This window comes from Callorhinus ursinus, unplaced genomic scaffold (genome assembly GCF_003265705.2).
Source record: "Callorhinus ursinus isolate GAN/ISIS: 27379988/994484 unplaced genomic scaffold, GSC_fseal_2.0 scaffold68, whole genome shotgun sequence".
Classification (NCBI taxonomy): Eukaryota; Metazoa; Chordata; class Mammalia; order Carnivora; family Otariidae; genus Callorhinus; species Callorhinus ursinus.
In genome coordinates, this window is record NW_027397130.1 from 1,166,889 (window position 1) to 1,192,976 (window position 26,088).

Genomic DNA, 26,088 nt, shown 5'->3' on the forward strand with positions numbered 1-26,088 from the left:
GGCCGGGGGCACGTTGGGCGCGGCCGCGCGGGCGGCGGGAAGTTGGTTGGAGGCAACGGAGCAGCTGCGGGACCGTGGGGTCCCGCTGGGTCGGCGGCGGCCTGTCGCGGCGTGGGCGGGAAGGGGCGCGCTACCCGGCTCTGCGTTCCCCTCCCGGCCCGGCGGGGAGGGCGTTGGCTGTGAGGGCGAGGGGGAGTCCCGAAGAGACCCTCACGGGCCTGGGTCTGCTCTCGTGTGCTCCTCCTTCTGCAGCCGAAGCAACTTCCTGACAAGTGGCAGCATGACCTTTTCGACAGCGGCTTTGGGGGTGGCGCAGGCGTGGAGACTGGTGGGAAACTGCTGGTGTCAAATCTGGATTTTGGAGTGTCCGACGCCGATATTCAGGTAAGGCGCGGGAGCTTCCCGGTGAGCACTTGACCCTCGCCGAGTTGGTCCTGTCCGGGATGTGGTCTTGAATCCCCTCCCGCCTTAGGACGGTGAGCCCTCCCGGGCGCCCCAGGGCCAGCCCCTGGCCCCTCTCAGGGGCGCAGGAGCGCAAGCAGAGGTCGTACTGTAGTTGAAAGTCCGACAAGTAGGTCAGTGTGTTGGAAGACGGGAGCCCAGCTTAGCGTGAGGAGCTGCTGCTCTTCCAAGACGCGTTCTGCCGGAGCTTTCCGTTCCTAGCGCGGAAGATGGGCCTACTGTGAGCGTTCCCTGTGTTACTGACTCACCCGGGATGTTCGGCTTTTGTTTGTTTTGCACTTGCTTTAATGATTTGTTGGGAGGAGAAAGATCTTTTTCTGTGGAAATTTATAAGCAAAGCACAGAAGCAGGACGGTGCTGGGCATCTTTCCTGCTCCATTTGCCTTGAGCCCCAAGCTCCGTGTCTTACGGAACGTGTGCCTTGTTTTTCCCGTGGTCTTTTTAGTGGCACGATTCGCAAACCCAACTTTGGTTGAAGCTTCTTTTTTTGTTGTTTTGTTTGGGGTTTTTTTGTTTTCTGTTTTTTGGGGGGGGTGTTTCTGTTTTTTGGGGTGTTTTTGTTTTTGTTTTTGTAGTTCTTTTGTTTGAATTCCAAAGACATATAAACTTGTTTTCTGATTAAGTAAAGACGTTTTGGGGATCAGTCCCAGAGATGGCTGGGTCAGGGTGCTGGGCCTTCCTGGTTCAATTTCCCAGAGCCCAGCTATTTGTTTGACTACCGTGGGAGGGCAGAGCAAGGCCGGTGAGCACTCACGGTGTCTCAACACTTTTTTTAAGGTGGTTTCTGGCATCCACTGGAAACCGCTTTTGGTGAACTCCTCTTCCCGCTGTGTGCCTGCGGCCGGAGTAGCCCCACACCCCGGGTTCCCTCTCCAACTCCCAGCCTGCCTGAGGTCAGGGCGGTTTCCATGGCAGCGCTTGACTTCAGCCTTTGCGGCAGGCTTGAGTAGGAGGAGAGGGAAAGGTGAGCCAGAACCTGCCCTGGGGGAGGGGCTGGGTCAGGGCTCCTGAACCGCCGGGCCCTGGGAGCTGGTCCACGTGTCGGATAGCATCCCTTGCTCTGCAGTCTTGGCCTTCGCTGTTTCTTGGTACAGTCCTTGGGTGTGTGGTCAGTTTTCCGCTGTTGGAGAAGATAGCGACTCGCTCTCGCTCCCTTCACTGGGGGGCGCTGTGGCCCTTTGCCTGCGTCCTGGGGCAGATGTAAGGCCCCCCGCGCTGGCAGGAGCCCTCGGGCCCAGCTGCTCCAGGAAGTTGCTGTCCCATCTGCCCCTCCCTTCCCCTGGTTTCCACTACCACTGCCCTGTCCCCGTACGTGTCTGCCTCCCAGGGAAATGACCCCAGAGCAGCTCACACTGCCAGGGAACTGCCCTGGGCCACCAGAAGGGAAGCCCCTTCACCAACAGCTGCTCTTTCCGGCCTCCAGGAGCTCTTCGCTGAATTCGGGACTCTGAAGAAGGCGGCTGTGCATTACGACCGCTCCGGGCGCAGTTTAGGAACAGCTGACGTGCACTTTGAACGGAAGGCAGACGCCCTGAAAGCTATGAAACAGTACAACGGCGTCCCCCTGGATGGTGCGTCTGAGGTTGGACCCAGGATGATGGCGGGGCTGCGTCTCGTTTGTGGATTCTGGGGCTGGCAGCCATCCGTGCAGGAGTATGGCTTATCCTGTGGCTGAGGACACTTTGCATTCGCCCCTTTGTCTCTCTCTTCCATTCTGCCACCTCTCATGCTGCCCCACACATCTGGACCAACCTCTTGTGAACCCCCATCCAGCAAGCTACATCCCTCCCCTCCTTCAGCTCCTTCCGGAAGACTCACTTCTGTGAAGCCTTCTCAGAACCGCCATAGTACACCTCTGAGTGCGGGGCTGTAGTCGTAAAGACAAAGGTACCGGTTCTTCTTCCGTCAGGCCACCCACACCTTTCCACCCACGAGCGCCCCGGACACCTGGCCAGACACCCGCCTAGTCCGGACCGAGAAGGAGCGAGGAGGTTTCCGGTGGGGTTGTCACTGGCAGCACCTCGTTCTCCCACCGGTATCGCTCGGCCGCTCCCCTTGTTGGGAGCCTTGGAGACACACAGAGCCCCTTTCCGGTGCTTGCATGGAGACCGGGGTGTGGCACCCCCCTCGGTGCGTCTCAGAGCCCTCTAACTGGGGCGCCTCTTGTGTTCTCTGCCGCAGGCCGCCCCATGAACATTCAGCTCGTCACGTCACAGATCGACACGCAGCGGAGACCCACGCAGAGGTGAGTTCTGGGGCTGGGGGGCCGCGTGGGCCTGGGGGCGCTCGTCCTGCAGGCCCTTCCGCAGGACGTGAGTGGGTTTCCTCTTCCCTGCTAGCGTAAACAGAGGCGGGATGACTAGAAGCCGTGGCTCCGGGGCTTTCGGCGGCGGCGGCACCCGGAGAGGCACTCGTGGAGGAAGCCGGGGCCGAGGCAGAGGCACCGGCCGGAGTTCAAAGCAGCAGCTTTCTGCAGAGGAGTTGGATGCGCAGCTGGACGCTTACAACGCGAGAGTAAGTCCCGGGCCAGGGGCGCCGGGGGGTGGACGGGGACCGACCGGAAGCGTGGGCCTCCTCTTGAGTGGGCGGTTCTCATGTGCGTTTCAGATGGACACCAGTTAAGGAGAGCAGCAGACCCTCGAGTGGAGCAGGACCCAGATGTCTCCTCCGTGCTCCCTGGTGGGAGGGGCCCGTGGACTGGGGCTGTGCAGCCAATGATGGATTTGTTTCTTTTGTGTTTTAAAATAGGATTTAAAAACTCATGTAAAGGTTTTTTTTTTTTTTTTCTTTTTTTTTTTTTTTTTTTTTTTTAAATTCTGAAGCAGCCCTGTTTTGTACCGAGTTATTTTTGGGATAAATGTTACCGGTTGCTGTTGTGGGGAAGGTGGTGTTTTCACCTTTGCCATAATAAAACAGAGACGTGTGTGGAACTGGAGCCATGTGACTTGTGCCCTGCCACAGTCCTCGCTTGGGCCTGACGGGAGCATGGGGAACAGTCCTGCCCGTCTCTGCTCCACCCTTCCCTCCCCCATTACCTGCAGTGTGCGGAGTGAGAGGTGGGTTGTGGCACCCCATGTTGTTGCCAGATTTCAGATGGCCAGGTTGGGCTGTCCCTCTCCTCCTGGTGCTGTGCTTCTCAGAAACAGGGATCAGCAGCCCTGACTTTGCAACATAACCCTCTCCTGTTTCTCTCTTTCACATCAAAGCAGGAGCAAGCCAGCAAGTGTGCCCTTATTTGTGTCCGATGAAATGCTAGGGGGAGCTGTGGCAGAGTCGAGTGACGCGCACAGACCTGGAGGGGCTGGTAGACAGCTGCCCCATCTGGACTCCCTCTGGGACCGAAGAGAGCAGGCCAGAGATGTCCCATGGTCACTTGCCCTGCCGTGCTGCTCAGAAGAAGCTGAGATCCCCGTGGGAGGACGGGCAGGAAGACCCCACTGAAGTCCTCAGGGTTTCCGTCCCCGCTCTGGAGGTGGTGCCAGTTGTGCCTAAAAGCCAGCGAGACCTAGGGGCCCCAGATCTGCGGCCCACAGGCACAGTGTAGGGTGCAGCAGTGGGTGGAAGGTGGTGGTGGCTGTGGAGCAGAGAGATCTGGGAAGGCCGGTGGGCTGTGGAGCACAGAGCTTCATGGCAGGACGGCGGGGACGTGCCCTGCAGCTCAGGCTGCTCCCAGGGCGACTTCCGCATTGATGGCGGTGACTTTAACTGCCAGTCCTCCACTGTTGCTGCGGAGCCAGTGGCTGTCGCTTGAACGGCCTGCTTCACACTAGGCACTGGATGGAAAGGTGACTGGCATGATCTGGCTCAGCCCTGGAGGAGCCCAGTGTCACGGAAAGGGATCGGCATGTGCCCGGCCTTGGCTGCTGTGGCTGCAAGGGAGGGACGGGCTTGAGGTCAGATGATCCGGGCACAGTGGGGCGGTGTCCCTGGGAGGTGGTGTCTTGCTGAGCAGCCACGCACTGGGTGGGGGGCTGCCTGAAGAGAACACCTGCTGGAGGGGGACAGTGGGCCCAGGCCAGAGGCCACAGGCACTCAGACTGATAGCCACTGGAATGGGGGGGGCTGGGGTGGTGGCTCAGAGGCGCTAGAGCCATGGCTGAGGGTGCCAGGCGTGGGGAGAAAGGCCCAAGAGGAAAGCAGAGGAAGTGGCGACGCCCAGTGTGGGATCTAGGAGGCAGGCAGAGACCCCAGACGCGGATAGGTGTCCCGTGAGTGCTTGGCGCCGGACGTCGTCAGTTTAGCAGCTGGACACGTGGACACTAACAAAGCAGCGGCAGGTGGTGTGGCCCAGGGAGGTTTGGAGGTGACAGGAGAAACTGGAGGGGGTGACATCACAGGAGCTGGGGAGACCACGGACGGGGGGGAAATGACCTTGTGACTTCTTGAGTCCAAGGGGGGTGGATGGAGCCGGATGCCACGCAGCCTCGTTAGGAGCCGGGAGCGGCCTCGATCGCCTTGAACTTTTAACTCCTTATTTGTGAAACGGGAAACCTCATTTTATTTCAGGAGTTGGAGGACCCTATAACTCTGTCTATGCTGGGATGCTCCTGAGAGGGAGAAGGGGGGCTGTTGTGTATGCAGAGACGGCATCCGTGATCCAAGGCAAACTGGGCATCTGGCCACCAAAAGGACAGTGTCAGGTGTCCCTGCAAAGGTCAGCACTCTTCGCCCCCCAAAGTAGCAGTTAAATGAGGGAAAGATGAGATAATATTTGGTGGTTTTACATGTTTTTCTCCTGCGCATTCTCTGCTCAGAGGCTGAACTGCAATTGTCCAGCGCCCCTCACAGCCACCCCGGTGGACTGGGCTGCCTCCTTAGCCTGGACTTGGGACGCTGTCCGGCCCTCTTCCTGGCCGGCGGTCCGCGTGGAAGCTCAGTGGTGGGTCCAGGAGTGGGTACGTGATCCACTTGGCCTGTCCGAGTTCCTCTTCACGTGATGAGCGGGAAGCCAGCCCCGGGGAGGAGCGGCAGGATGCCTGCAGCAATGGGAGCCCCTGGGCCTGACTTGTCATCAGATGGCTCGTGAGGAGAGGGGCCAGTCAGCTGCTGAGCACATTCTTGGCTGTTCCTTAGTTGAGCAAAGATGCATGTGGTCACGGAGCAATCTGGAATGAGAAGCAGCAGGCCTCTCCACTTGAGGACTGTAGGAGACAGCGGAGCCAGGGCGCTGGATTCAATGAGCCGTGGTTGCCCTCGTCCGACGCCCTCGGGGCCCCCTAATCTACTGTGTGTCTGTGAACGCCCCCGGAATGAGCACGGTTGGGGTCTTGCCTTCAGGGAGCTGAGCATCTAACGGGAGACGAAAGTGAGAAATTGTGATACGGTCCAGGAAGTGTGGGAACATAGTCTCAGAGCGTCTCTTTTGTCCCCACAGCTACTAGCCGTCGAAGGTCCGTGCCTCCCGCACCGCCGGGCCTTCCGCGCACATCTCGTTCATCGTGAAGGGGTCTTCCTATTTTTGGAGTTTAAAGAAAAAAAGTTGTTCACTCATCCAGCAAATACATGCGTGCCTGCCACGTGCCAGGCGCCATCCCCTTGTGCTGGAAACAGAAGTCCCTGCCCTCACAGATGTCCGCTCTGACGGGGGCCAGACTGGCGGCAGGGAGGGGAATACAGGATGTCAGGGGTGCCTGGCCAGGTCCATCGGCGGAGTGTGTGACTCTTGATCTTGGGGTCATGGATTTGAGCCCCACGTTAGGGATAGAGTCACTTAAAAAATAGGGACACCTGGGTGGCTCAGTCGGTTGGGCATCTATCTGCCTTTTGCTCAGCTCGTGACCCCAGGGTCCTGGGATCGAGCCCTGCGTGGGGCTCCCTGCTCAGCAGGAGAGTCTGCTTCTCCTTCTGCCCCTCCCCCTTCTTGTGTGCGCGCTCGCTCTCTCTCTCAAATAAAATAAAATCTTAAAAAGAAAAAAGATACGCTTAAAAAAATAACATTCCATCAACACAGAGGGTGATGGCACCAACAGAACTGACTCCCCAGTGCTCTCCAGACCTTGTTACTGTAGGCGCTCTGTTTTACTTATTTATTTTTATTATTTTTTTGTCACCTCGACTCCCAACGTGGGGCTCAAACTTGCAACCCTGGGATCGAGAGTCACATGCTCTACACTGAGCCAACCAGATGCCCCTACAGGGCTTTTTTTTAAAGGACAGCTTTAGTGAGACATAATTGACATACCATAAAGTTTCCCCATTTGGAAGGTAGAATTTTAATTTTACAGTGACTTTATGGTATTCACAGGCTCATAATCCAGCACCACATTCAAATTCCAGAATATTTTCATCACCCCAAAAAGAAACCCACTAGCAGTGACCCCCTACTCCTCCCCCAGTCCCTGGCGTGCACGAGCCTGTTTTCTGTCTGCGGATTTGCCGATCTGAGAGGTGGCATGTAAACGGAATCGTACCACACGTAACCTTCTGTGTCAGGCTCCTCTCACTTGGCGTCACGTTTTCAAAGTTGACCCGTTTGCTAGCACGGATCGACACTTAAGTGTTTTTCTTGCCTGACCCTCCGTGACAATGGACGGCTTTGTTACCCGCACTGTGCGGTGGACCTGCCTTTGGGCTGTTGCCACCGGGGGTGGGGGGGGTGCTGGGTCTTCCGTGAACACGTGTCTCTAGGACAGGAGTTGCTGGGTCGGAGGGCTGCTCCGGCACACGCTTGCCCGCCGGCCAGGCGCGGGGTTCCCAGCTCGCCCTGTCTGCCTTATCTTAGCCAAACGTCAGGTGCGAAGAGGGATCTCCCCGTGGTTTTGCTTGCACTTTCTTTTCTTTATTATTCTTACCCTTTAAAAAATAAAATCTGGATTGAATAATCGTGATCACGGATAAGATGCGCCTCCCTGGACTCCACCTGGGAGCACTGGAGGCCGGAGTGGAGCTGAGTGTCCTGTTAGCAGCGTGCACCACGCTCGACAGAGTCACTAAAGGTTGGTTTTGTTGGATGTGACGAAGCACATCTCTTGGCAGTGCCTCGTGTTATGTAGATTTTACAGAAATAGTCTCAGACATGTTAAGCTATTCCTGAAGTTGATATAGCTACCAATTTCTGTTCGGTCTTAGCCTTATCATTTCTAGTAATGTCAGCCTATTTCTCTGTTCAACTGTTAATGTCCTTAGGTGTTACTTTGTAGTGTTGATATTCGGATTTATAGGAAAGAAGTGAGAATAGTATGGGGAGTTCCCGCGGGCTTCTCACCCAGATTCCCCAAATGCTGGCATTTTCCACTTTTTTAATCTGAACTGATGGGAGAGTGAGTGCAGCATGAGGCCACTTTACCCCAAATCCTTCTGTGTCTATTTCCTTAAAAACAAGGATATTCAGAAAATAAAAAATAGGGCAACCCTGTTGGGACCCCTCTCACTCTTGAGAGCTTCTTCTGTATCTTCACTTAATAAACTTCTATCGCTTTACCCAAAATAATTAATTAAAAAATAAAAACAAGGATGTTCTTGGGGGCCCTGTGTGGCTCCATCAGTGAAGCATCTGACGCTTGGTTTCAGCTCAGGCTGTGATCTCAGGGTCATGAGATCGAGCCCCATGTCGGGCTCTGCGCTCAGCACGGAGTCAGCTTGAGATTCTCTCTCCCTCTGCCCTTCTCCCACGCCCTCTCTTAAAAAACAAAACAAAAACCACAAGGATATTCTTTCACATAATCAGACACTGTGACACAATGCCATTATCTGAACTGCAGATCTGCTTCAGTTTAGCCAGTTGGCCTGTGTCCTACATGCTTTTCCTGTCCACAGGGAAAGGAGTGCCCTGTCCGCTGACCTCAAGGCGTCTGTGGTTGTCTTCAGCCTTGCCTTCTCTTTTGTGACACTTTTGAAGTTTGACTCCATCAGGGATTGTCTCGCTTTTTTATGAATAGACCAGGGTTATGCATTCCTGTTAAGAATACCACAGATGGGCTGTTCCCAGCACATCCTATGGGGTCCGGGATGGCGGTCTGTCTAGTTATCGGTGAGGTGGTCTTGCTCACTGGTCCAGGTAGGAGCTGCCCTGGGTCTCTACTACAGAGTGACTGCTCTCCACTTGGTGATCCACAATTATCTTGAGGGAGACAGTGTGAGATTAAGTGAATACCTGTTTCTCCAAGTTCTGCCCAGTATTCTTAGCATCCTGTTGGGCAAACATTGTCACCATACTGTCTCATGGTGTCTTTACATTCCCCTCATTCCTTCAACTTTTTTTCTAAAAGATTTTATTCATTTGAGAGAGAGCGCGCGCGCGCACACACACACACACACACACACACACACACACACGAGCAGGGGGAGTGGCAGAGGGAGAAGCAGGCTTCCCGCGGAGCAGGGAGCCCGACGCGGGGCTCGATCCCAGGACCTGAGATCATGACCTGAGCTGAAGGCAGATGCTTCACTGACTCAGCCACCCAGGCGCCCCCTTCAACTTTAATTGGAATTCTTTCCTAAGCAAGACCATTTCTAACCACTTATTTGGTTATTTATATCAGCATAGACTCAAGGATATTTATTTGATTCTATGAGTCATAACCTGGGAGCTGTTACTTTGTTGCTCAGACTGTTTTAGCTTCAGCCATCAGGAACCTACTGTGGGGGCGCCTGGGTGGCTCAGTCGTTAAGCGTCTGCCTTCGGCTCAGGTCATGATCCCAGGGTCCTGGGATGAAGTCCCGCATGGGGCTCCCTGCTCCGCAGGGAGCCTGCTCCCCCCTCTCCCTCTGCTGCTCCCCCGGCTTGTGCTCTCTCTCTATCTCTGTCTCAAATGAATAAATAAAAATCTTTAAAAAAAAATGAGTGTTTACCTAATTTAGTTTCAGAACTGCTAACCGAGAACCCTGCGAGACACGATCACTAACCAGGATACGCAAGGTATTGAGTTCTGTTACTTTTGTGTTGAGCTATGGAGTATCTAGTAAAAAAGTACTGTTTTCCAAAGCTGTTTGGTGAGTTCTTTTCTTCTCTGCCCCTTAGGTGTAATTTGTACTATAGTTAGGTTCATTGGTTACACTTTGTATTCCACTGTGGCTTACCCACATATCCTGGGGGATTTTTTGGGGGGGCGTAACTTAAATATATTAGTTGTTGCAGAATTATACATGGTTGTGTAGGGGCGCCTGGGTGGCTCAGTCGTTAAGTGGCTGCCTTCGGCTCAGGTCATGATCCTGGGGTCCTGGGATCGAGCCCCACATCGGGCTCCCTGCTCGGTGGGAAGCCTGCTTCTCCCTCTCCCACTCCTCCTGCTTGTGTTCCCTCTCTCGCTGTATCTCTCTTGGTCAAATAAATAAATAAAATCTTTAAAAAAAATAAAAATAAAAATAAACCCAGATCTACATGGTTGTGTAATGTTCATAAATGTTTATCTGACTTACACTAATTGGCTGTTACTATCAATGACTCACTCTGGGATCAACCCACCATTGGAGGAAAACAGCAATAAATAATATGTAGTTAAAGATTTTAATGCAAAAATAAAACCATCAGAGTACCAGGAAATAAGCTCATTAATTTAAAATATATCAATTTGTCTGTGATCATTTAGCCTAAGCTAGGCCAGAGCCAATTTTTATGTAATCTATGCAAGTTGTAAAAGTAAATTATAAAATGTGTTAGCATGCTAATTAATTAACGGGAGCATGCCGGGATTTTTAGTGTACAAATCCATCACAAGTCATTCGAGTTACCATTAATGATTTTATAGACTTTAACATTTCCTTTTGTTATTGGCCCTGTCAAATATATACACATCCAGGTGATTATAATGATACCTTTTTAAAAAAAAAAAAAAAGATTTATTTATTTATTTTAGAGAGAGAGAGCAAGCCCAAGCTGGGGGAGAGGCAGAAGCAGACTCCTCGGTGAGCAGGGATCCCAACATGGGGCTTGATCCCAGGACCCTGAGATCATGACCTGAGCCCAAGTCAAGAGTTGGATACTTAACCAGGTGCCCCTTGATACTTAAGAAAAAAAAAATCTAATTTTCATCATTGGAGGTTACTTGGGCTCTAATTTATTCTAAAAATTGGCAGATAAACAGAAAAAAATCAATCTCTTTTTCTATACAAATTGTATTTTGAAGGGATAACATAGCCGGGGAGTCCAGGTTTTTTTAAAAAGAATTCCAGCTAAGAAATGCAGAAGTATTAGAAAATCACCATTTTATGATGCCTAATAAAACAATACTTGTTGAGAACAATCTTTAGAGGCTGCTGAAGCCATTGGATGAAAGGTCGATGTGGCAATTGATGACAGGGGGGCCAGCCTGAGGTCCCAGAGCCGGCTACACCTCACTCCAGGTGGGACGAGCAGAGTGTACCCCGAGGTGAAGAGGTGGGAAGCCGACAGCCCTCTGAAAGCTGACCTGGGGCTCACCCAGCAAAATGGTAGAGGAACACACCACACCACCCCTGGAGGGTCTGATCAGGCAGATCCAACCTGAGCCACCCAGGCGTCCCTTGAACAAGAGTTCTGAGACGGAAAAATTGAACACTTAGTATTTGATAATACTAAGAAAGCATTGTTAACTTTGGTAGGTATGTTAATGGTATTGTTATATTGAAAATAAGAATCCCTATTTTTGCAGGTGAAATGGAAAAAAGCAGAAGCTCAAAAAAATTAAAAACTTAGGGCAGGGAGGGCTTCTAAAAACTTATATAAATCAAAAAATTCCAAAAATTTAAGACCAAACATGAATAGGCAGTTCACAAAAGAAACAAGAAAATATGCCCTTTTTGGGGTGCCTGGCTGGCTCAGTCAGTGGAGTGTGTGACTCTTGATCTCAGGGTTATGAGTTTGAGCCCCATGTTGGGTACAGAGATTATTTAAAACTAAAATCTTTGGGGCACCTGGGTGGCTCAGTCATTAAATGTCTGCCTTTGGCTCAGGTCATGATCCCGGGGTCCTGGGATCGAGCCCCGTATCAGGCTCCTGCTCCACGGGAAGCTTTCTCCCTCTCACACTCCCCCTGCTTGTGTTCCCTCTCTCGCTGTGTCTCTCTGTCAAATAAATAAACAAAATCTTAAAAAAAAATTAAAAATAAATTAAGATATAGTACTTAAAAAAAAAAAGAAAGAAAATGAAAGTCAAGGGGCGCCTGGGTGGCTCAGTCGGTGAAGCGTCTGCCTTCGGCTCAGGTCATGATCCCGGGGTCCTGGGATCGAGCCCCGCATCGGGCTCCCTGCTCCGCGGGAGGCCTGCTTCTCCCTCTCCCTCTACCCCTCCCACCCCGCCCCACTTGTGGTCTCTCTCTCTCGCTCAAATAAGTAATTAATAGAATTAAAAAAGAAAGAAAAGAAGGGCGCCTGGGTGGCTCAGTTGGTTAAGCGACTGCCTTCGGCTCGGGTCATGATCCTGGAGTCCCGGGATCGAGTACCGCATCGGGCTCCCTGCTCGGCGGGGAGTCTGCTTCTCCCTCTGACCCTCCCCCCTCTCATGTGCTCTCTCTCTCTCTCTCATTCTTTCTCTCAAATAAATAAATAAATAAAATCTTTAAAAAAAAAAAAAAAGAAAGAAAAGAAAATGAAAGTCAAGCCATAGAAAATATTTCAAATCAGGGCTGCCTGGCTGGCTCAGTAGGTGGAGCATGTGACTCTTGATCTCAGGGTTGTGAGTTCAAGCCCCATGTTGGGTGTAGAGATGACGTAAAAATAAAATCTTAAAAAAATATATAGGGCGCCTGGGTGGCTCAGATGGTTAAGCGTCTGCCTTCGGCTCGGGTCATGATCCCAGGGTCCTGGGATCGAGTCCCGCATCGGGCTCCCTGCTCCTTGGGAACCTGCTTCTCCCTCTGCTTCTCTCTCTCCCCCGCTCTGTCTCTCATGAATAAATAAATAAAATCTTAAAAAATATATATATATATATATATTTCCGGGGCGCCTGGGTGGCTCAGACGTTAAGCGACTGCCTTCGGCTCAGGTCATGATCCTGGAGTCCCGGGATCGAGTCCCGCATCGGGCTCCCTGCTCAGCGGGGAGTCTGCTTCTCCCTCTCCCGCTCCCCCCTCTTGTGCTCTCTTTCTCTCATGTAAATAAATAAAATGTAAAAAAAAAAAACACCGATATTATAAAATATATATATATATATTTCCAAATCATACACCTGGTAAAAGATATCCAGAACATATAAATACTATTACACCTGAATAAGACAACCCAATTTAATACTGGACAAGAGCCTTGAGTAGATGTTCCAAGGAAGACTCTTCATCAGGGAAATGCAAGTCAAACCCACAATGAGACACCACATCACACTGGGCTTTAATCAAAAAGACAGACAATGCCAAGTATCATCAAGGGTGTGCCTGACTGGAAACTTCTTATATCGTCAGCAGGATTGTAAAATGGTACCTCCACCTTGGAAAACACGGGGAATTCCACTTTTGGGAATCTACCCAAGAGAAATGAACATACGTTCACACAAGGACAAATGCAAATGTTCACAATCGACAAAAGGAAACAAAAAGTCCATCAATTGGCAAATGAGTAAAAGACAATGTGCTATTACTTATACAATAAACAGGACAAAGTACACATTCTGGGCCAACATCACTCCAGGGGGATCACAAGACAGCCTAAGACTGTTGGTTGTATGACTCCACATTTATAGGTACAGAAAGGACAGCGGTTGCCAGGGTCTGGGAGACAGGGGCTGCTGGGAACAGGCAACAAGGACAAAAAGCTCAACAAAAAAGTTTGGAGTCATGTTTCTACAACTCTACACAGTTACTAAAAAATAATTGAATTATAAACTTTGGATGGATGGATTTTGTAAATTATACCTTGATAAAGCTGTAAAAAAATTAGTTTGTCTATGTCATTTACTATTTTATTTGAATCCTGTGGAAAGTTTTAATTCACAGGTTTTTTTTAAGTACTGTGCGTTAACATTTATTAATTACCTCGTAGATATTCCTGTGACATGGGAGAGCACGGGGCCCCTCGGTGGTCTGTCCCGAGGCTGTTGCACGCTTTTCAGGTGCATCTGAGGAAAATGTTTGATGCCGTAAAAATGCTGCAGTAAACCTTGTCACCAAACCCCTGCTCCCATCCATGGTGATTTCCTCAGGGTACGTTTGTAAACGGGTCCTTGCTGAGACACGCCATCTGAACACTGTTACACTGTAAGGTGTCTGTTCACGGCGTGCTCCCAGCCCCACCAGCCACCCCCGTGTCAGGTAAGGCCATGCTGTTATCCGCACGCTCACCTCTCTTAGGTTCTTTGCTAATTTGATAAGAAGTTCAAAATAGTGTCACGGCCCCCTTGTGACGGTGCAAACACTAAAGGAAGCACCACACCACATTCCCCACGGGCTGGTTCCCACAGGTCTGCTCTCCACCCCCACAGAAAGGACAGGGGACAGGAATGGCTCAGTGCTGGGCTGGGGTGCTGCCCCCAGGGTCTCAGCCGTGGGGGGCTCTACAGGACCCCAGGGCCCTTCAACAGGACACTACATGGAGCAGAGAGGATGATTCTATGGATTAAGACACAGGCACACATCTAACTGTAACGCGTGCAGTTTAACTTGATTCCGATTCCACCAAAAAGTGAAAGAACCTTCACAAGGCAATCAAGGAAAATACTCTTTGGATCTCTAACGATGCTTAGGACTGTTGAGACTTTTCCTGGTTGGTATTCCAGATGCTGACCACTCCGTAAGAAATTACCCAAAACCCAGTGGGAAGCAAATGCGTTTCTCTATCACCCTCACAGACGGTGCAGTTCAGGCAGGGGGATGGGATGGTTTATCTGGTGCTGTGGGGCAGGGCTTCTGGGTTGTGAGCCCCAATTTTCAGACTAAGAAAAGCCACACCCCTGCCTCTCTCTCACCTGCGCCCTGAGCAGAGGCCAAAACAGAAGGAGACCTTTGGGGGTCCTGGGAGGCATTGTGTTTACAGAAGGGGAATGTGCGGGCCACATGTTCTTTGCTTTTCTTCCCTTCGAAAGAGGTGGACTCTAACTCCCTGCCCTTAAACCTGGGCTGGCTCAAGTTCTGGGCTTCACCAGTGAAAAGCTGCAGGAGTTTGGCTCCTGGCACTTCCTCGTGGGTTCACATGGAGGCTTGTGAACAGGCCTCTCAGAACATGGGCTCTTGGGCGCCTGGGTGGCTCAGATGGTTAAGTGTCTGCCTTTGGCTCAGGTCATGATCCCAGGGTCCTCGGATCGAGTCCCGCATTGGGCTCCCTGCTCCTTGCGAGCCTGCTTCTCCCTCTGCCTCTCTCTCTCTCTCTCATGAATAAATAAATAAATAAATCTTTAAAAAAAAAGAACATGGGGCGCCTGGGTGGCTCAGTTGGTTAAGCGACTGCCTTCGGCTCAGGTCATGATCCTGGAGTCCTGGGATCGAGTCCCACATCGGGCTCCCTGCTCAGCAGGGAGTCTGCTTCTCTCTCTGACCCTCTTCCCTCTCATGCTATCTCTCATTCTCTCTCAAATAAATAAATAAAATCTTTAAAAAAAAAAAAAAGAACATGGGCTCTTGGAATCTGGCTGCCAAAATTGCACAGGAGTCGTGCGGAAGGGCCTCGGGTTGGGGCCCCAGTGTGGACCTGATGTGACTGCAGCTACACTCAGCCCAAGACTAGCAGAGTTGTGACTCCCTGCTCCAAGCCCCTGCATTCTGGAGTGGTGTCTCACACAGCAGTGGATGCGTGAACAGAGTGGATGATGGTACTGTGGTTGTTGCTTCTCCCCAGAAAGGATCCCCTTCCTTTGAGATAGATACACGCTCAAATAGTGACGGTGGAAATACCCTCTGATGTTTGCTTCAAACCGGCTGCCTGTATGGGGAGGAGGGAGGGCACAGTGGAACCAGACAGGTCCCAGGCTGGTAACTGCTGAAGCTAGGCGGCAGGTGCACGGGCTCATGACACCGTTCTTTCTACTTTGGTGCTGTGGTGGGCCACCTCCAAGACAGGCCCAACGCCTCGCCTGCTGGTATTCATCCCTGTGGCCCCCTCCTACACCGTCCTAGGGCAGGTCGGTGTGGCCAGAAGAGTGCAGGAGGGGCCCTGCTTCTGAGATTTAGGTTACTAGAGACAGCACGGCTTCGTCTTGAGTGCTTGCTGTTTCCCTGGCTCTTGTTCTCTGTCCACCTCCCTCTGAGGCCTCACCTGGGGGAAGCCGGCTACCCTGCTGTGCGCAGCCCCCTGGAGAGGCCAGGAGTTGTAGGTGCCAGGGCACTAAATCACTCCAGCCCACAAAGAACTGAGCCTCCTGCTCACAGCATTTGCAAGAGCTTGGCATTCCAGCAGATCTTAGGGGCGACCGCTCTGGAGACCAGGAGCCAGGACCGCCTGCCAAGCAGCTCCCTGATCCTCAGGAACTGTAGAGTAACTGTTGTCTTAAGCCGCTAAATGAAGGGTGCATGTTTTTACACAGTAACAGATTCCGAATAAAATCCATGTTTGAAACTTTCTACGACAGGACTGATTTCTGTCTTACTTTTTTTAAAAGCACTTGAGCGGGGGGGGGGGGGGCGCCTGGGCGGCTCTGATGGCTAAGCGGCTGCCTTCGGCTCAGGTCGGGATCCCAGGTCCCAGAGGGAAACCCGCATCCGGCTGCCTGCTCAGCGGGGCGTCTGCTTCTCCCGCTCCCCTGCTTGTGCGCTCTCGGACGAATAAATAAAATCTTAATAAGTAAACAAATAAAAGCCCTTGCGTTACGTGAAAGCGACTTTCCCTCCACCAACGCAGGACCGCGGGCTGTGGGTTCCGGGTTTACGACAGGAAGCCTCACGAGCAACACACGGGGCCGGGCCGCACAGCAAGCGGACGGCGCGACGGCTGAGTTACCCAAAATCCGCAGTATTCCTCAAATATCAAAAAACCTCCCAAAGGGATAGCCAGGTTCCTATTTTGCATTCGGTTCGTGGCCGAACACGCCCCCCACCCCATGAGTGGGCCGCGCGCCGGCCCGTGCCGGCCGCGATCCCCGCCAGGCCCCGCGGGTCGGCCCGAGGCCGAGGGCAGCGGCGCAGGTGGGCAGGCGCCCCGGGGACCTGCTGGGGGGCCTGCTGGGGGCCCTAGTGTCCCTCGGCCTGCGCGCGGCACAGGTCGGACACCGGCCGCAGCCGGGGGCTTCTATCGCGCACGGGGAACAGCGCCCGGAAGCGACCGGGGCCACCTGCGCCGGGGAGCCTCCGAGGTCGCGCGGCGACGAGCGCCTCGGGCACAGGCTCCCCCCGGGCCGCGCCGGGGGAGCCCAGGGCGGCCGGTGAGCAGTCGGACGACGGAGACCGCCGGTCCCCGCGCTTCACAGACGCGCGTCAGGGCTCCTCGGGGCCAGGTCATGACGTACGGGGGACGCACGCGAGGCCGGGACACTGCCTCATGCCCTCGGCTGGCGGCCGAGCCCCGAGGACCAGAAAACAATGGCAGCCGGGCGCGCAAAGCCCCAGCCCGGCCCGACCTCGCGGCACGCGCCCACGAGGTCGCCTCCACAAGATGGTGGCGGCGCGCTCCCGGCAGCCCGCGCGCGCGCGCATGCGCCCTCCGCCGCCCGCCCGGCGCGAGCGGAAGTCGCGTGACCCCGGAAGTGGCCGGCCGGGCGCGCGCGGGCGGGGCGGCGACGTTCGTCATTCCGTGCGGGAGGGAGCGCGAGAGCGGCGCGGTCGACCCTCCGGTGAGCGGCGGCGGCGGCGGCGGCGGTGGGCAGGGTGGGGTGGAGCGGGGTGGGGCGGGGCGGGGCCGGGGAGGGGGACGCCTTGGGGCTGGGGGCGCCGCGCCTTTGTTCGCGCCGCTCGCCGGGGGTGGGCGCGGGCCTCCTTAGGGGCCGCCGCCCGTGCCTCGCGGCGCCCCCGCCCGCGCAGATGCGCGCCGGCCAGACCCAGGCCCGGCGCCCCCTCCCCGGGGATGCGGGCGCGGCGCCCGGCCCGAGCGGCGTGGCCCCCGAGCACCCCGCCCCGCGCGGTGCGCCCGCCCGCCCGGATTGCGGAGCCCTGCGGAAGGAAGTGTGGGCCGCGGCCATCGCCCTCGGAGGAGCCTGTCGCCTGCGGACACACTTGGGTGGCGTCAGGGCGTGCGCCCTATAGAGGAATTCCAGGGGAAGCGGCCGGGAGGCCTGGAGAAGCGGGCGGGCCCCACCCCACCTGTGGCGGCTCCCGGCGGCCCTTTGTGGGGCCTGGTGCTCGGGCAGCTCCAGGCAGCCAGCCCGGCCCCGTGGGGAGAGGCGTTGCTTATCTTTCCGGGGCAGGCTGAGGTCGCGCGTGGACTGGGCTCTGGCCCGCTCCTGTGCCGGCCAGAGGATCCGAGTGGGCTTCAGCTGTTCCTCAGCGATTCTAGCGGGGCGTGCGACGGGGACCCTTAACCTTAGGGAGCCCAGAGGGCTGTCCCCTGCACTGCCCCTTGCTCCCCCAGCGCCGTCCCAAGCTCTTCTGGGCCAGGATCCAGGAGGAGAGGGTCCTGAGACCAGGTGGGCATTGCAGCACTTCCCAAATTCTAGGTCACATACTCTCACAAGTTGGAAGGAAGGTTGGCAGATGCTTAGAGTTCCTCCTGCCCGTCTGGGACCCACCTGTGGGGCTCAGGCTGGCGCGGTCATCTGAGCTCCAGGAGAACCCTGCGTTTGCGGGCTGGGGCCTTGCTTCACTGTTAGGACAGAGCCCAGTGAGTGTGCGTGGTCAGGGAGACCCAGGAGGAGGTGTTCCTCGGCAGAGGGTCTGGGCGGCTTCGAAAGAATCGCAGGACTTTCGAGGTGACCCCACCCTGTCAGTGGGGGCTGGGGGTGCTGTCTCCTCCCCCAGGTGTGGGCGATGTATGCTGGGTCTTCTTGGGGAGCAGGACTGAGCAGGTCTTACTTGGGGATGCTCTACTGGGACTTCCAGCCGGGTCCCCGAGGTGGGCAAGGCAAGGAGTGAGGCCCTCTCTGGGCTCCAGGAGTCTGTGTTGGGACTTTTGCAAAGCTCTGTGTGCAGTAGCTTTCCCCCAAAAGGCATATGTTCCCTTGGACCCGAATACGGGGTCCGGTTACCCTCAGAGGGTCTGTCAGTACGTTGTACGTGTGCCGGCGGTGGGGCTTGCTGAGGGGCCGGGGAGGGAAGCGCTGCGTCCCTTCAGGCTGCCACAGCCCTGTGCTTGCCCACAGGTGTCTCAGACCAGCTAGAGGTGAGCATGGCTGAGCAGGAGCCCACGGCTGAGCAGCTGGCACAGATTGCAGCTGAGAATGAGGAGGACGAGCACTCGGTCAACTATAAGCCCCCCGCCCAGAAGAGCATCCAGGAGATCCAGGAGCTGGACAAGGACGACGAGAGTCTGCGCAAATACAAGGAGGCCCTGCTGGGCCGCGTAACTGTGTCTGCAGGTAAGCGGACTGACCCGTCACCTCTGGGTTTCTGCTGCCAGCCCCCCTCCCCGCCAGCGGCAAGTCGGGTGGGATGGAGCTCTAACCTGCCCTTGTCCGCAGACCCCAGCGTCCCCAATGTTGTTGTGACCCGCTTGACCCTGGTGTGTAGCACAGCCCCCGGCCCCCTGGAGCTGGACCTGACAGGTGAGTGGCATCGCTGAGGTCCTTGGCGGCTGGCACCCTGCTGTTTCTCAGGACGCGGGTGCCCTCTTGTGGGGGGCGGAAGAAGTGCAACCAGGAAGTCGGCCCGCTCTGGCTTTGGAGTGGCCTGGGTCCTGGGTGGGGCCTTGTGGGTGAGGGCGGGAAGGAAGGAGCGCGTGCGCCTGCAGATGGGGGGGTGCTGGGGTGAGCAGCTTCCTGTAGCTGAGCCTTTTAGTGTAGTTTTTTTCTCGGGCGCAGGCGACCTGGAGAGCTTCAAGAAGCAGTCCTTTGTACTGAAGGAGGGCGTGGAGTACCGGATAAAAATCTCTTTCCGAGTAAGGCACACGCTGTGGGAGGTGCTGGGAGGCCTTGGGGCTGGAGGGCCCCCACCGAGCTCTGCCTGGGCTCTCTCCCTGCAGGTGAACCGGGAGATCGTGTCCGGCATGAAGTACATCCAGCACACGTACAGGAAAGGCGTCAAGAGTGAGTGGGGGGGCGGGGGGCGGCGGTGCTTGACCCCTGCCTCCAAGATGCAGTGGCTGGCCTGTGGGAAGGGGCAAGGTGGAGGTGGCCGCCCAAGGGCTCTGGGATCAGGAGAGAGAGGAAGAAGGCAGTGTGTGCCCTCGGCCCTGGGTGGGGTCAGGCAGCTCTGGTGACCAGCTCATCTCCTGCACACAGTTGACAAGACCGACTACATGGTGGGGAGCTACGGGCCCCGGGCAGAGGAATATGAGTTTCTGACCCCCACGGAGGAGGCGCCCAAGGGTATGTTGGCTCGAGGCAGCTACAACATCAAGTCCCGGTTCACAGACGACGACAAGACTGACCACCTGTCCTGGGAGTGGAACCTTACCATCAAAAAGGAATGGAAGGACTGAGCCCTGGCCCGGGAAGCGGGCAGGCCTTCGGACAGACAGACGGACCTGTCTGACGTGCCCCACCCCTACCACCCCCACCCCATCCCAACCCCTTACCAAAGTGCTGACGGGTCTGCCCCCCTGGCCGACCCTACCCATCCCTCCTGGCCCTGCCCCGCAGGCCCCAGCCTCCTCGGTGGTCTTCGCCTTGCTGCTTCTGCCTGTGCTGGGGGGGTAGAGGGGGGAGGGAGCCTCCAGGCCAGGCCTCCACCTCCCCTTCCGTACCCCTTCGGGTTCCCCCACCTGTCCTGACCTGAGGCCCTGGCTTTTCCGAGGGAATCTCATGGGGTGCTCAGGTCCCTGTGGGCCTTTGCAGTTGCCCTGAAGCCTGTTCTTTCTTTTCTTCCGGGGTGGGGGTGGGGTGGGGTGCATGATTCGAGGCCTCTTGGGGGCCAGCCACCCTCCTGCTTTCACCTGTCCCCGGTCAGTTCATCCATCGCTGTCAGTAACTGTCTAACCATGATGCCTTAACATGTGGAACGTGTGCTGTGGGGGCCGTCACTAACCTCTAACCCCCCCATGTCTGCATGAGCATGTGGTCCCCCTGGTCCTTGCCCCATCTGCAGTCCCCGTGGCCCGGGGAGGTGTGGGGTGTGCTGCTGTTTCCCCCCCCGCCCGTCAGGGCCTGGCCAGCCCCCTCCCCCGGCCAGGGCTGTGCAGACGGCTCCAGGGGCTGGGGGAAAGCCAAATTGCCAAAACTGAAGTTGCCTCCATTCCCATCTGGGAGGCCAGGTGTCCTCATGCCTCTGCCTTCTTTGTCCCAGTGGGCAGTGCTGGAGCCCGCGGCCCCAGCAGCCAGCCCTCGGCGGACAAAGCCGGCGGCCGAGCCTTACTTGTCCCACCGGGGCCTGCCGGCCTGGAGTCGTGTGCCTGGCCTGTCAGTATTTATTGCCTCCATATGTGCCGTCCTCTGGGCCCCCTGGCCTGCCACCTCTGCCCCCAGGCTCGGTGCCACCATCCCCGGCAGGCCCTCCCCGGACCCAGCCAGGACAACTGCGGGACCAAGCGCGCACAGTCGGAGCCCTCCCCTGTGCCTCCCCTCCCCTTGCCTTCCTTGTTGGGCTCGGGCCTAGAATGTTCAGGAGCCTGACCCTGCTTCTCTTTTTCTGACCGGGAAATAAACTCCCCCAAAGGAGCCAGGGTGTCTGCTGCTTGTCTCTGGAGGGGGGTGGGGGGCGGCTGGGGTGCATGGGGTGGTACTGGGGCTTCCCCCTGGGCCACAGCCACTGCACTTGTGGCTATGGAAGAGTGAATGGAAGGCTTTCGTACCAGTTTCATCTGGCCGGTGCTTCACTGGGTGTAGGCCTGATGTCGCCCCAAATTGCCCAAGTTACCCCGTTCTCGGCCAGTGTAGGGTGGGTGCACAGGTCTGTCTGGGAGTCTGGAGCACGGGCTCCATGGAGGAAATGCCGCAACCCTGAAGAAGGGGAAGCTTGCTGGAGATGAGACCTGTGCCAGAGGCAGTCCGTGGAGGGAGGGGGTGAGGGGGTCCCTGCATGGTGTGGCCGGGCTGCCCTGCGGTGGGGGCAGGAGGGCGCCGGGAGGTCGGTGCTGTGGGCGGCAGGGCTCTGGAGGGCCCCACGGGATCAGGGGTCCAAAGGTGGAACGGGTGAGGTGGGGTAGCCAGGAGGAGACTGGGGGACCCTCACTGCTTGGAGGTGCAGAAGAGCAGCAAGAGGGACCCCTAAAGGACAGCCAGTCCCATTGCCAACAAGGCCTCTACTGGACCCTGGGGGTGGGGGTGGAGAAGGATGACACTGCCGCCCCCACCACCCGAGGGCGTTAGCAACTATGTGCCCCCTCCCCAGCCCCAGGACGGAAAAAGGGCAGATGGGGAACCTAAGCTCCAGAAACCCCCTCGTCTGGCCTGAGGCCTGTTGTGAAACCTCTCTCCCCGCCGTCTGAGTGGGTTAGCAAAGTGGTTTTGTGCCACACTTGGTGGGGACGGGAAGCTGCTCTCTTAGAGGCTGCTGGCCACACCTTTGGGGGCCTGCCCTCCTCCCAGTGCTTACCAGCAGGGTGTGCTCTGCCAGCAGCTTGTCGCCGGCTGGGGCTGGGGTGGACCAGTGACCACACGCCTGTGCCAGGGCCGCTTCCGCGGGCTGGCCACCGCCTCGGCCCCGCTCACCAGCGCCCCTGCTGGACGACAAGGGAAGTGGCACTTCTTGCCCAAACACAGGTCCGAGAGCCGCCGCAGGAAGCAGCCGAGGCCCGGGCTCTTGATTCCACATGCCACAGAGGTACAGAGCGGGCCTGCCCCAAGTCAGGTGGCACAGGCTCGAACAGGAAGAGCCAGTGGGGCTACACCGTTCCGGGCTCTGGGTCTGGGCGCCTTTTCCACTGAACTCGGACCAGCTACCTATGAAACTCCCCCCTGCCCCCAGAGGTGTAGCCAGGCAGCAGCCCGCAGCTCAGTGGGCCCATTGCAGCCCTGGGGCCGGCCACGGCCACACCTCTCCCAGCACATCTCCTCAAGGGTCCAGTGAAAATCTAAATCCAGGGCGCCTGGGTGGCTCAGCCGTTAAGCGTCTGCCTCCGGCTCAGGTCATGGTCCCAGGGTCCTGGGATCGAGCCCCGCATCGGGCTCCCTGCTCGGCAGGAGGCCTGCTTCTCCCTCCCCCACTCCCCCTGCCTGTGTTCCCTCTCTCGCTGTGTCTCTGTCTCTGTCAAATAAATAAATAAAATCTTAAAAAAAAAAAATCTAAATCCAGGGTCATCGTGCCGTCAGCAGCTCAGTGGGCCAGGGCCTTCTGAGGCTCTGTCAGGCCATGGACTTTCCCAGCTTTAGTCACACATGTGAACTCAGACCCTAAGTGCTGAGTTGTACGGGCACCTTGCCAAGAGCCAGGACTTTGCTCCGGCCCCTCCCCAGGTGAAGGGCCACATAGGGCGGTGTCCGCAGGACTTGCGAGACGTGTCCCCTGGGTCCCAAGTCTAAACCGATCCTCCTGGTTTCGCTTTGAACCTGTCTGTACAGCCTGGGGGGCCTGTGCCTGTGGTCCTCTCCCACCCCGCCCTCTGTCCATGTCCCCTAGGAAGCCCCAAGCTGCCCCCTCCTCATCTACCCCCATATGGGCCCTTCTTCCACCAAGGAGGTGCCGGTGGACGCCAGGTCAGGACCTCTGATGTGACTGATTAATCACCAATTACTGTGATTTATAATAAACTTCATGCCCCACACTGTCCCACTCCATAATCAGGACCCCCTTCCGCGCCCTCCCCCAGGGCCACAGCTCCCCACTGCGCCGCAGCATGCACGTGTGCGGGGCTGTGCGGTCCTGCCCGGCAGTGGGACACTGTGGCCCAGCTGTCCTTCAGTAGCCCAGCGTGTCCATGAGCCTGCTGTTGACTCCCTCAACACCTCCTCTCCTATCACAGATTGGAAAGGAGTTTTATTCTGAGAACTCTATTTAAAAAACAAGAAAAGATTTTATCTATTTGAGATAGAACAAGCGTGAGCAGGAAGGCAGAGGGAGAGGGAGAAGCCAACTCCAGGATCATGACCTGAGCCAAAGGCAGACGCTTCACTGACTGAGCCACCTAAGCAACCCGAGAACTCCATTTTTGAGAATAGTATTTATCAAAACATCTTATCACTTAGTAAGTAGCTCACAGGAGATTTAATGGGTACCTCCTCAGAGAATGAGAGATGCCTGGAGGGTGCCGTGAAGCAGTGGTTCTGGTCCCTGAGACCCCAGAGCCACAGTCACAGGGGCGGGGCGGGGCGGGGGCTGACCTCCCAGGGCACATTCCAGCTCAGGGCCCAGGGTACAAGGTGAACATAGCCCCATGGCCTCTCTCTCGAGCTGCTTTCGTAAGGTATGTGAGGGGGTCTTAGGGAGGAGGTGGATGCCAGCTCTCCCCTCAAAGCTGAGGCCTGCAGAGGTGTTCAGGAAACCCCCGTGTTCTGGGACCAACCTCACAGCAACTGGGGATCTCAGACCTTCCCCCAAACAGCCCTCCTTCCAGCTGAGAACCCCACTTTGCTGCTCCTTCACAGGTTGGTACGTGAGGCCAGTTCAAGATGAGCAGGCACCTTGAGAAGGCACTTCAGTGCAACCAAGATACCAAGACACCATGCCCCGTTCAGGCCAGAGCCTTGCTTAGGCCCCGCTGTGGCCACCCGGGCTGCACGGTCATCACCTGCGTCAAGATGCGCCCACCACGCTCAGCTGCAGCCATGGAGGTACAGACTCAAAAGAGAGTAAGGCTCATTCACAGCCACAACTGGATCCTTGTCTGGTCTGTTCTCCCCTTGATCCCAAAGTTCTCATCTTTTGTCAAGACTGTATGCTCTGGGGTGAAGCTACTCCAAACCATCATGAACTAATGAACATCATGGTATCTTAAATCTCTTCACTCTGTCCCCATCAGCAGAAAAAACTCAAGCCCCAATATGCAGGCATCTATAAACACTGGTCCCATGAGCGCCTCTGAAATCTAGACAAGATACAAATATCCCTTACATCAGGCCCCAAATTGTGGTCTGTAAAATAAGGGTCATGGCAATTACAAAAACACTGGAGTTAAGAGAGCAGCCATGAAGCAACTGCCCCCCATTCCCCAGAGAGCAAAGGGGACTTTGCTTGCAATTATTAGTTATGAAGAACTGTCATTCATCCATTGACCCACCAGGCCAGGGCCCCTCGGAAGCTGGGATGGAGGCCGGCACCTGCCAGGCACATGTTCATAGCCTTTCTGTGCCAAAAGTCCCAGCTCCCGTCAAGTCATCCCTGCGAAGACGTATCACAACGGATATAACCACCTTTGCTGACCCTTGCTCTACCGGCACTGGGGGAAGGACACAGAGAAACTGGTCTTGACCTTAAGGAATTCATATTCTAGCTGAGGGAGCCCCACATAGGAGATGAGAAAACACACCCTCAAATGCAACGTATCAAATGCAAACTCTCAAAAGTACGAAAGCATTTTTTTCTATGTCGTACCATTTCTGAAATGAGGATGTTACTACAGCCCAACGTGTACATTTAATGTGGGTGTTTCTTTTCTTCCTGCCAAGTTATTAAATTGATGATGAGTCCTAAAACTAGTGGTGGTGGCCTTTCATAACAAAGGAAGTGAATACAAATAAAGAGGCAGGTTTTTCTGGAGCAAAACGGACTGTTCAAGAAGGGGGGGTGGGGAGGGCAGCCAGGGGAAGGCGGAGGTGGTGCAGAGGCTTTGAGCAGTGAGGGAAAGGGACAAGCTGATCGGTCTAGAGCAGTGCCAACAAAAATAAAATTTGAGCCACACTCGTTATTTTAAATTTTCTAGAAGCTATGTTTAAAAAAAAAAAAAAAGACATGGCTAAAGTTGAGTACTTTCATTTAACCCAACGCATTCGAACATCAATGCAACGTATCCATATAAAAAAATTACGGGAATTCCCGTGCCCAGTGAACCAAGTCCCGGCCCGTGCTCCGCAATCTCGGGGGCAGCGCGCGGGGGCCATCCGGCAGCTGCGAGGGGCGGCGGCACCTGCAAGGCCCCGCGTCGCGCTCCGGAGCCTTCCACCGGCCGGACGCCGAGCAGCGCTCCGGGGCCGCGTCCCCGTTTCCGGATAAACAGGTGGAACGGCCAAACCTCCCCCTCCTCCTGCGCCCGCTCCGGGAGGGTTCGTCGCCCGCCTTCCAGCCCCAGCACGTCCGGCCCCGGTCATCCCCACGCCACCCGCGCGCCTCCTCGGCGCCCCGACCCGGCGTCGTGGTCGCCGCCGCCGCCGCCAGGCCCGCCCCGGCCCGCCGAGCCCGGAGCGCCGCCGTCCACGCCCCTAGCCAGGACCCTCGGCAGCGACCGCGCGAGCCTCACGCGCACCGGAAGTTGCGTTACACCAACTTCCGGCTCGCGGAGCCGGGGGGCGGTGTCAGTTACGGACAAGCCGTCCAATCAGAATGCAACACGAGGGGTTTCAGAGGCGCAGGCGCAGCTCCGCCCCGCACCTGGGAACTCCGCCCCACTGCCACGTTCGACGAAGGATGGCGCGGGGATGCGCGCATCTCCTGGCCAATCAGGAGCCGCAGAGCCCGGGCCTCCAAAGGCAGCAGCCATTCCAGACCTGCGGAAGGTGTAGGAGAAAGCCACCAGTCACAAGTCGAGGAAGAGAAAGTTCTCCTCCGGAAGCCAATGAGAAACCCGGGAAGAGTGCGAGCGCGAGCTCCTCGGCCAATCCCAGGCGAGGGCGAGGGCAGCCTCCACAGAGATTCCGAATCCGGGGTCGGGGGCCCAGTGCGGGTAGCCAATCCGAGC

General features: G+C 56.1%; 2 protein-coding genes across 2 annotated transcripts; both read left to right on the forward strand.

Annotated features, from left to right (window-relative positions):
- The first annotated feature begins 97 nt into the window (after nucleotides 1-97).
- On the forward strand, nucleotides 98-3,397 carry ALYREF (Aly/REF export factor). Its single transcript, XM_073885999.1, has 5 exons — nucleotides 98-384; nucleotides 1,886-2,033; nucleotides 2,644-2,707; nucleotides 2,802-2,976; nucleotides 3,070-3,397. The coding sequence occupies exons 2-5, from the start codon at nucleotides 2,003-2,005 to the stop codon at nucleotides 3,082-3,084; spliced, it is 285 nt and encodes a 94-aa protein (XP_073742100.1). The 5' UTR covers nucleotides 98-384; nucleotides 1,886-2,002; the 3' UTR covers nucleotides 3,085-3,397.
- Nucleotides 3,398-16,952: 13,555 nt separating this feature from the next.
- ARHGDIA (Rho GDP dissociation inhibitor alpha) lies at nucleotides 16,953-20,977 on the forward strand. Its single transcript, XM_025859592.2, has 6 exons — nucleotides 16,953-17,065; nucleotides 18,527-18,742; nucleotides 18,845-18,928; nucleotides 19,184-19,260; nucleotides 19,345-19,408; nucleotides 19,604-20,977. The coding sequence occupies exons 2-6, from the start codon at nucleotides 18,553-18,555 to the stop codon at nucleotides 19,801-19,803; spliced, it is 615 nt and encodes a 204-aa protein (XP_025715377.1). The 5' UTR covers nucleotides 16,953-17,065; nucleotides 18,527-18,552; the 3' UTR covers nucleotides 19,804-20,977.
- The last annotated feature ends 5,111 nt before the right edge of the window (nucleotides 20,978-26,088 follow it).

Coding starts and splice junctions, on each gene's coding strand:
- ARHGDIA (XM_025859592.2), top strand. CDS start 18,553: ATGGCTGAGCAGGAGCCCACGGCTGAGCAGCTGGCACAGATTGCAGCT. Junction 18,929..19,183: donor CCTGGAGCTGGACCTGACAG/GTGAGTGGCATC, acceptor TCTCGGGCGCAG/GCGACCTGGAGAGCTTCAAG. Junction 19,261..19,344: donor GGATAAAAATCTCTTTCCGA/GTAAGGCACACG, acceptor CTCTCCCTGCAG/GTGAACCGGGAGATCGTGTC.
- ALYREF (XM_073885999.1), top strand. CDS start 2,003: ATGAAACAGTACAACGGCGTCCCCCTGGATG. Junction 2,034..2,643: donor CAACGGCGTCCCCCTGGATG/GTGCGTCTGAGG, acceptor TCTCTGCCGCAG/GCCGCCCCATGAACATTCAG. Junction 2,708..2,801: donor CAGCGGAGACCCACGCAGAG/GTGAGTTCTGGG, acceptor CTTCCCTGCTAG/CGTAAACAGAGGCGGGATGA.